The 9,342-nt window shown below is 64.8% G+C and overlaps 1 protein-coding gene across 4 annotated transcripts; it reads left to right on the forward strand.

Annotated features, from left to right (window-relative positions):
* The first annotated feature begins 94 nt into the window (after positions 1–94).
* On the forward strand, positions 95–9,218 carry CNPY2 (canopy FGF signaling regulator 2). 4 transcript variants are annotated; one of them, XM_064735006.1, is made up of 7 exons: positions 95–506; positions 1,414–1,458; positions 1,498–1,632; positions 2,363–2,478; positions 4,234–4,431; positions 5,792–5,888; positions 8,030–9,218. In XM_064735006.1, exons 2-7 carry the CDS (start codon positions 1,434–1,436, stop codon positions 8,071–8,073), a joined length of 615 nt encoding a protein of 204 aa, XP_064591076.1. In that variant the 5' UTR covers positions 95–506; positions 1,414–1,433; the 3' UTR covers positions 8,074–9,218. The 4 variants fall into 4 exon arrangements, with proteins under 4 accessions (XP_064591076.1, XP_064591077.1, XP_064591074.1 ...); XM_064735007.1 differs by having other exon boundaries at positions 95–404; XM_064735004.1 differs by having other exon boundaries at positions 1,414–1,632.
* Positions 9,219–9,342: the final 124 nt, after the last annotated feature.

Consider the following 9,342-nt stretch of genomic DNA (forward strand, 5'->3'; position numbering starts at 1 on the left):
GTCCGGGACCGGACCGGGGACACGGCAGGACGGACCGGGACCAGAGCAAGACGGATCAGGACCCAAACGCGGTCTGGGGCTCAAACCGGGGGCACCTCACGACGAACCCGGTCCCGGTTCCGGTCCCAGGTCGCGGCTAAACGGACGAGGAGGCGTGGCCAGACAGCTCCAGTGGGCGGAGTCACATCGGGCCCCGCCCACTCGAGGCCGAGCGCCACGCGGCCGGGCCCTGGCAACGGCGGGGCCCTCGGCGCCCGTCCGGGGCTGCCCTCGGCGCCGCCTGCTCGCGGGACGGTCCCGCCGCGGCTCTCGGAGCCGCCCCTGCTGGTCTGACCGGTCCGACCGGCTCCGCCGCCCGCTCCGGCTCGGCCGCTTCCCGCTCGGAGCGGCCGTGACCCGCCGCGGTGCGGGCCGGGGGGGCGCGCCAGGACCGGCGGCGCCGCGGGCAGTCCCGGGGCAGCCGGTCCGGTGTGAGGGGCGGTGGGAGCGGGACGGGAGAGCGGCCGGTACGGGGGGCGCAGGACGGGGGGCTCGGCCGGGCCCGGGGTTCAGGATGGGGGCGCAGCTCGGGATGGCTCGGCTGGGACCGGGATGAGGGGGCATCGGGGAAGGGGATGGGCTCGGCTGTGAGGGCGAGGGGCTCCATAGCGGGCTGTGGGGGATCCCGGAGGGGAGGGGGCTCTGTGAGAGCTGTGCCCTATAGGGGAGGGGGCTCTATGGGGCTCTGAGCGCTGCCTTATAGGGGAGGGGTCCCTCTAGGGGCTCTGTGCTCTGCCCTGTAGGGGAAGGGGCTCTGTGGGGCGGCTGAGCTCTGCCCTATATGGGAGGGGGCTCTGTGGGGCTCTGGGCTCTGTCCTATAGGGAAACGGGCTCTGAGGGGGTTGTGGCCTCTGCCCTATAGGGGAGGGGGCTCTGTAGGGGCTGTGCTCTACAGGGGAGGGGTCTCTGTAAGGGCTTTAGCCTCTGCCCTATAGAGGAGTGGGCTCTGTGCTCTGTCCTATAGGGAAGGGTGCTCTGTGGGGCTCTGGGCTGTGCCCTATAGGGGAGTGGTCCCTGTAGGGCCTCTGCCTTATAGGGGAGGGGGCTCTGTGAGGGCTCCGGGCTGTGCCCTATAGGGAAACGGGCTCTGAGGGGGTTGTGGCCTCTGCCCTATAGGGGAGGGGGCTCTTCGGGGGCTGTGCTCTATAGGGGAGGGGGCTTTATGGGACTCTGCCCTATGCGGAGGGGTTCCCGTGGGGTCCAGCCGCACTAACGGGACTCAGAGCGGACCGGGACGGGGAACACCGTGGATGAAGCCCTAAGGAGAGCCGGGAGTCCCGGGCCGGGGTGGCCCTTGGGTGGGACGGGGTGTGGGGACAGCGGGGCCACCCGGAGCCCGCAGGTGACAGCGCTGGAGCTGCCCCGTGCCCGCAGGTGACAGCGGAGCCCTGAGGATGCGGGACCGGATCCCGGGAAGCTGCAGAGCCCCGGGGATGCGGGGCCGGGTCCCGGGAATCGGCGGAGCCCCGGGGATGCGGGGCCGGGTCCCGGGAATCGGCGGAGCCCCGGGGATGCTGCTCGGCCTGGCCCTGGCCTTGGCATCGCTGCTGCCCGCGGCCGGAGCGCGCCGGAGCCAGGACCTGCACTGCGGAGGTGTGGGGGGACACAGGGGACAAGATGGGATGGGACAGGGTGGGAAATTGGGGAAAGGGAGGACAGGGACATGGGGACAGGATGGGACAGTGGGGACAGGGCAGGACAGGTGGAAATGTGGAAAGGGAGGATAGGGACAATGGGAACAGGATGGGACACGGGGTACTGTGGGGACACGGCAGGACAGGGACAATGGGCACAGGATGGGACAGGGTGGGAAATGGGGGAAAGGGAGAACAGGGACAGGGGGAACAGTGGGGACAGGACAGGGACAATGAGGACAGGATAGGGGGTACAGGGGAGGACAGGGACATGGGGACGGGATGGAACAGTGGGGACAGGGTGGAAAATGGGGGAAAAGAGAGTACAGGGACATGGGGACTGTGTGGAACAGGGGAAACAGGGCAAAACAGGAGGAAAAAGGAGGGAAAAGGGAGGACGGGCATGGGGACAGGGCAGGGCAGGTAGGAAATGGGGGAAAAGGGAGGACAGGGACACGGGGACAGGATGAAATGGGAAAACAGGGCTAAAAAGGAGGACAGGCACAGAGGAGACAGCAAGACAGGACAGAGCTTGGGGATGTCCAGTGGGACCAGCTGGACCCCCAGGGGGACAGGCTGAGGGTCTCCATCCCATGGAGACCCCTCCCCATGCCAGTCACACCAGTGTGGCTGTGGGCAGCCCCAGGAGCACACATGCCAGGTGTCCCATGTCACCGTGTCCCCCACAGCCTGCCGGGCGCTGGTGGATGAGCTGGAGTGGGAAATCGCCCAGGTGGATCCCAGAAAAACCATCCAGATGGGCTCGTTCCGCATCAACCCCGACGGCAGCCAGTCCGTGGTGGAGGTGAGGCCACTCCTGGTGTCCCTGCCCCTGGTGTCACCACTGACCCCAGCCTGGGGCCACTCCCAGGGGACCCCACTGACCCCTGCCCAGTTCCTCTCCCGGTGTTTCCACTCCTGGTGCTGATCCCAGGGACCCCACTGACCCCTGCCCGTTCTCTCCCGGTGTCCTGGGGCTGCTCCCAGTGTCCTCACTGACCCCTGTCCGGTTCCTCTCCTGGTATCCCCCTGGTGTCCCTGCTGACCCCTGCCTGGTTCCTCTCCTGGTGTCCCCACTCCTGGTGCTGATCCCAGGGACCCCACTGACCCCTGCCCGTCCTCTCCCGGTGTTCTGGGGCTGCTCCCAGTGTCCTCACTGACCCCTGTCCGGTTCCTCTCCCGGTATCTCCACTCCTGGTGCTGATCCCAGGGACCCCACTGACCTCTGCCCGGTTCCTCTCCCGGTGTTCTCGCTCCCAGGGCCACTCCCAGGGCCTCTCCCAGTGTCTCTGCTCTCAGTGTCCCCACTCTCGGGGCCACTCCCAGTGTCCCTGCTGACCCCTGCCCAGGGCCTCTCCCGGTGTCCCTGCTCCTGGGGCTGCTCCCAGGGCCTCTCCCCGTGTCCCTGCTGACCCTTGCCCGGTTCCTCTCCTGGTGTCCTCACTCCCAGGGCCTCTCCTCGTGTCTGTGCTCTCAGTGTCGCCACTCTTGGGGCTACTGCCAGGGACCCTGCTGACCCCTGACCAGGGCCTCTCCTGGTGTCCTCACCCTTGGGACCGCTCCTGATGTCCCTGCTGACCCCTGCCCGGTTCCTCTCCTGGTGTCCTCTCTCCCAGTGTCCCCACCAGTGCTCCTGATGTCCCTGCTGACCCCTGCCCGGTTCCTCTCCTGGTGTCCTCTCTCCCAGTGTCCCCACACCCCAGGGCTGCTCCTGATGTCCCTGCTGACCCCTGCCCGGTTCCTCTCCTGGTGTCCCCCTGGTGTCCCCACTGACCCCTGCCCATTCCTCTCCCGGTGTCCCCATTCCTGGTTTCCCCACTGACCCCTGCCCGGTGTCCCCCTGGTGTCCCCACTGACCCCTGCTCGGTTCCTCTCCCGGTGTCCCCATTCCCAATGTCCCCACTGAGCCCTGCCTGGTTCCTCTCCCAGTGTCCCCCTGGTGTCCCTGCTGACCCCTGCCCGTTCCTCTTCCAGTGTCCCCACTGACCCCTGCCCAATTTGTCTCCCAGTGTTCCCACTCCCAGTGTCCCCACTGACATCTTCCCGGTTCCTCTCCCGGTGTCCCCACTGACCCCTGCCCAATTTGTCTCCCAGTGTCCCCACTCCCATTGTCCCCATGACCCCTCCCGTTCCCCTACCCTGTCCCCACTCCCAGTGTCCCCCTGACCCCTGCCCGTTCCTCTCCTGGTGTCCTGGTGCTGATCCCAGGGACCCCACTGACCCCTGCCCAGTTCCTCTCCCGGTGTCCCCACTCCTGGTGCTGATCCCAAGGACCCCACTGACCCCTGCCCGTTCCTCTCCCAGTGTCCCCACTGACCCCTGCCCAATTTGTCTCCCAGTGTCCCCACTCCCAGTGTCCCCACTGACCCCTGCCCGTTCCTCTCCTGGTGTCCCCACTGACCCCTGCCCGTTCCTCTCCCAGTGTCCCCACTGACCCTTGCCCGTTCCTCTCCCGGTGTCCCCACTGACCCCTGCCCGTTCCTCTCCCGGTGTCCCCCTGGTGTCCCCACTGACATCTTCCCGGTTCCTCTCCCGTTGTCCCGGTTCCCCGGTGCCGCAGGTGCCGTACGCCCGGTCCGAGGCGCACCTGACGGAGCTGCTGGAGCGCGTCTGCGAGAAGATGAAGGAGTACGGGGAGAAGCTGGACCCGGCCACGCAGCGCAAGAGCTACGTGAGGGTCATCTCCCATGATGGCACCAAGATGGACCTGTCCGGGGTCAAATTCGACGGGGACGTCATCAACAGCCTGAAATTCGCTGTGCGTGAGGGGAAAAATGGGGAGAAAATGGGGGCAAATGGAGAGGAAAGGCAGGACAGGGACATGGGGACAGGGATGGGACAGTGGGGACAGGAGGGAAATGGGGAAAAGGAGATAGAGACAATGGGACAGGATGGGACATGGGAAAGGAGGACAGGATGGGGACAGGGATGAGACAGTGGGACAGGGGGAGAGGGAGAGAAGAGAGACAGATGGGGAGGATGGGGAATGGGGAAAGGGAGGACAGGGACATGGGGGAAATGGGGACAGGATGGGACAGGGTGGGAAATGAGGGAAAGGGAGGACAGGGACATTTGGGATGGGATGGGACAGTGGGGACAGGGCAGGACAGGTGGGAAAGGGGGACAGGGCATGGGAAGGATGAACATGGGGACAGGATGGGAATGGGAGAAACAGGAGATGGGAACATGGGGAAAGGGAAGACAGGATGGGGAAATGGGGGAGAAGGGAGCATAGGGACATGGGGACAGGATGGGACATGGGAAAGGGAGGACAGGGACATGGGAAGGGATGGAACAGTGGGGAAGGGCAGGAGGTGGGAAATGGGAGAAAGGGAGGACAGGGGGATGGGGAAAGGGAAAGGGAACATGGGGAATGGGGGACAGGGGATGGGGAAAGGGAGGACGATGGGGGAAGGATGGGGAAAGGAATGGGGGAAATGGGAAGGGAGGACAGGGGACATGGGGGAAATGGGGACAGGCATGGGACAGGATGGGAAATGAGGGAAAGGGAGGACAGGGACATGGGGACAGGGATGGAACAGTGGGGACAGGAGGGAAATGGGAGAAAGGGAGGACAGGGACATGGGAACAGAGATGGAACAGTGGGGACAGGGCAGGACAGGTGGGAAATGGGAGAAAGGGAGGATAGAGACAATGGGGACAGGATGGGACATGGGAAAAGGGAGGACAGGGACATGGGGACAGGGATGGGACAGTGGGGACAGGGTGGGAAATGAGAAACAAGGAGGATAGGGACAATGGGGACAGGGTGGGAAATGAGGGAAAGGGAGGACAGGGGCATTTGGGATGGGACAGTGGGGACAGGGCAGGACAGGTGGGAAATGGGGGAAAAGGGAGGACAGGGACATGGGGACAGGGATGGGACAGTGGAGACAGGGTAGGAAATGAGGAACAGGGAGGATAGGGACAATGGGGACAGGGTGGGAAATGGGGGAAAGGGAGGACAGGGTGGGACAGGGCAGGACTGGTGGGAAATGGGAGAAAGGGAGGACAGGGACATGGGGACAGGATGGGACAGGGCAGGACAGGGTGGGAAATGGGGAAATGGAGAAGAGGGGCTCCCGTGGGCTGGCGGTGTCACCGTGTCACCGTTGCAGTGCGAGAGCATCGCTGAGGAGTACGAGGACGAGCTGATCGAGTTTCTGTCACACGAGGCTGACAACGTCAAGGACCGGCTCTGCAGCAAGAGGACGGGTGAGATGGGGGGCTGGGGGGCTCTGCTGCTGTTCTGGGGGTCTCACCTGCTGTCCCAGGGGGTCTCTCCTCCTCTTCCAGGGGTCTCTCCTGTTCCATCAGTGCTGGGATGGGAGGAGACACCAGGCCCAGAGCTGGGGCTGTTCCACAGGGTCTCTCCTGCTGTTCCTGGGGTCTCTCCTGCTGTTCCTGGGGTCTCTCCTGCTGTTCCTGGGGGTCTCTCCTGCTGTTCCAGGGCTCGTGGCTGCTCTGTCAGTGCTAGGATGGGATTTTCTGCCAGCCCAGAGCTGGGCCTGATTCTGGGGGTCTTTTCCTGCAGTTCCTGGGGTCTCTCCTGCTGTTCCTGGGGTCTCTCCTGCTCTTCTGGGGGTCTCTCTTGCTTTTCCTGGGGTCTCCTGGTGTCCCTGGAGGTCTTTTCCTGCTGTTCTGGGGGTCTCTCCTGCAGTTCCTGGGGTCTCTCCTGCAGTTCCAGGGGTCTCTCTTGCTGTTCCAGGGCTCGTGGCTGCTCTGTCAGTTCTGGGATGGGATTTTCTGCCAGCCCAGAGCTGGGCCTGATTCCAGGGGTCTTTTCCTGCTGTTCTGGGGGTCTCTCCTGCTCTTCTGGGGGTCTCTCTTGCTTTTCCTGGGGTCTCCTGGTGTCCCTGGAGGTCTTTTCCTGCTGTTCTGGGGGTCTCTCCTGCTGTTCCTGGGGGTCTCTCCTGCTATTCCAGGGGGTCGTGGCTGCTCTGTCAGTGCTAGGATGGGATTTTCTGCCAGCCCAGAGCTGGACCTGATTCCGGGGGTCTCTCCTGCTCTTCTGGGGGTCTCTCTTGCTTTTCCTGGGGTCTCCTGGTGTCCCTGGAGGCCTTTTCCTCCTGTTCTGGGGGTCTCTCCTGCAGTTCCTGGGGTCTCTCCTGCTGTTCCAGGGGTCTCTCTTGCTGTTCCAGGGGGTCGTGGCTGCTCTGTCAGTTCTGGGATGGGATTTTCTGCCAGCCCAGAGCTGGGGCTGATCCTGGGGGTCTTTTCCTGCTGTTCTGGGGGTCTCTCCTGCTCTTCTGGGGGTCTCTCCTGCTTTTCCTGGGGTCTCGTGGTGTCCCTGGAGGTCTTTTCCTGCTGTTCTGGGGGTCTCTCCTGCTGTTCCTGGGGTCTCTCCTGCTGTTCCAGGGTTTGTGGCTGCTCTGTCAGTTCTGGGATGGGATTTTCTCCCAGCCCAGGGCAGGGAAGAGTTTCAAATTCTTCCCCAAATCCCAGCACCCCCTTGCAGAGCCGGGACCCTGCTGGCCCTGGGGCTGTTTTGGGATGCTGGGGCCGAGCCAGGGCAGCTGCTGTGCTGACTCTGTGGCCTCTGCTGGCGCATCCAATGGCCCTGTCCCATCCTGGGGCTATTTCCAGCTCACAAACAGCCAGGTCAGGGCACGCTGTGACCTTTGGGCAGCCCTGGACGGGGCCCTGGACGGGGCCAGGGCAGCTCCCTTTGTACCTGGCACAACCTTCAGGGCAATGCTCTGCCCCAGGGCACCCTGAGGGTCTCCACAGCTGCTCCTGGGGCTCCTCCTGCACTGAGGGGACAGAGCAGGGACAGGCCAGGCTGTGGCTGTGTCCACACAGACACGTTTGTCCCTAAAGCACAGGACACAGGCAGGGAAATGCCACTGGTGCTGGCTCAGGTCACAGCAGGGACCGGTCCTGGGAGGGGACACAGGGATGTCATGTCCTGGGGGTCTCCTGGGGGTCTGGGGCATCCTGAGGGTCCCATGGAGCTCTGATGTGTCCTGAGGGTCCCACAGGGCTGTCCTAGCCTGGGGGTCTTGTAGGACCTCTGCATCCTGAGGGTCCCATGAGGCTCTGACACGTCCTGGGGGTCCCACAAGGCTCTGATGTGTCCTGAGGGTTCCACAGGGCTCCAGCATTGAGGGTCCTACAGGGATGTCATGTCCTGGGGGGTCTCCTGGGGGTCTGGGGCATCCTGAGGGTCCCACAAGGCTCAGATGTGACCCAGGGGTCCCACAGGGCTCCAGCATTGAGGGTCCTACAGGGCTGCCTTGTCCTGGGGGTCTCCTGGGGGTCTGGGGCATCCTGAGGGTCCCACAAAGCTCTGATGTGACCCAAGGGTCCCCCCCAGGGCTCCCCCACACCCCCATTGTCCCCCGTTGTCCCCACAGACCTGTGTGACCACGCTCTGCACATCCCACACGACGAGCTGTGACTGCCTCGGGAGCGGGGACCGGGATGGCACCGGGACCACCGGGCTGTCCCCAAGGATGTCCCCAGGACCCACCGGGACAACCCACCAGGATCTCCTTGGGACCCACCAGGATCTCCTTGGGACCCACTGGGATGTCCTTGGGACCCACCGGGATGTCCCCGGGACCCACCGGGACATCCCCAGGACCCACCAGGATGTCCCCAGGGATGTCCCCAGGACCCACCAGGACATCCCCAGGACAGACAGATCTCCAGGACCTCCCCACCTGCCTCACCCCGTGCAGAGCTCCCGTCCTATTTATTCCCCATCCGGGGCCACCGGGACGGCCACGGGGCCGGGGCCACCTCCTGGCTCCTGTGGGGACATTTCAGGGACATTCCTGCCCCACTTTTGGGGGACATGGGGACACAGCGGGGCTCGGGGTTGGGGGGCTTGGGGACCCCCCTCTGTTTTGCAGGCAATAAAGGGGCTGTGGGCAGCTCTGGTGTGGTGTGTGTGTGGGGTGGGGACAGCAGTGTCCCCATGTTGTCCCCCTTGTGGGTGGCTCTGTGTCACCCCAAGGGGGTCCAGCCCCTACCCTGTGTCACCCTGTGTCACCTCAGGCCATCCACCATGCAGGTGCTGGCTCTCAGCTGCCACCCGCTGCCATCCCACCCTGCCACTGAGAAGGTTCTGGTCTCTCTGCCGTGTCCTGTGTCACCTCATGTCACCTGGCCAGGGGACAGCAGCGGCAGGAGGGCTCTGCCCCTCTGCTGGCACCCGTTACCCTGTGTCACCCCATGTCACTCCATGGTGTCACCCGGGGCCGGCAGGACAATGTCCTGGTCTCAGCGGCCATGGTGACATGCCACCCCCTGACGTCACCGCTGAGCCACATGCCACATCCTATCGCCTCAAGCCACTGTGGCCACCTACAGGATGACGTCATGGGCTCCCTGTGACCTCATACCGCCCGGCCGAGCGCCTGGTGACGTCACGGGGCAGCCCCCCGCCCTCGCAGCGGAACCCCACCGGGACACCGGCGCGCCGCGGGGATGACACCGGGCCGTGACGTCACGCACTGCGGCCGGTGACGTCACGAGACGGGGCGGGCACCCCCTCACCCCACCCCTGGTCCTGATCAGGCGAATGCGGCGGCCACCTATAGCTTGCGCCCCCCGCCACTTCATTAGCGTAGCCCCGCCCCACGGCGCGCCGCTTGACCAATAGCAAACGGCTCTGCCCCGGGAGGGGGCGGGGTTATGCTAATAACCAGCGCCGCGCTCCGTC

Source organism: Zonotrichia leucophrys, chromosome 29 (genome assembly GCF_028769735.1).
Source record: "Zonotrichia leucophrys gambelii isolate GWCS_2022_RI chromosome 29, RI_Zleu_2.0, whole genome shotgun sequence".
NCBI lineage: Eukaryota > Metazoa > Chordata > Aves > Passeriformes > Passerellidae > Zonotrichia > Zonotrichia leucophrys.

What these genes read in the sequence shown, in the direction of transcription:
- CNPY2 (XM_064735004.1), top strand. Translation starts at nt 1,434, where the DNA reads ATGCGGGACCGGATCCCGGGAAGCTGCAGAGCCCCGGGGATGCGGGGC. An exon ending in CCAGGACCTGCACTGCGGAG is followed by an intron (nt 1,633 to 2,362) that starts GTGTGGGGGGAC and finishes TGTCCCCCACAG; the next exon opens with CCTGCCGGGCGCTGGTGGAT. An exon ending in GCAGCCAGTCCGTGGTGGAG is followed by an intron (nt 2,479 to 4,233) that starts GTGAGGCCACTC and finishes CCGGTGCCGCAG; the next exon opens with GTGCCGTACGCCCGGTCCGA.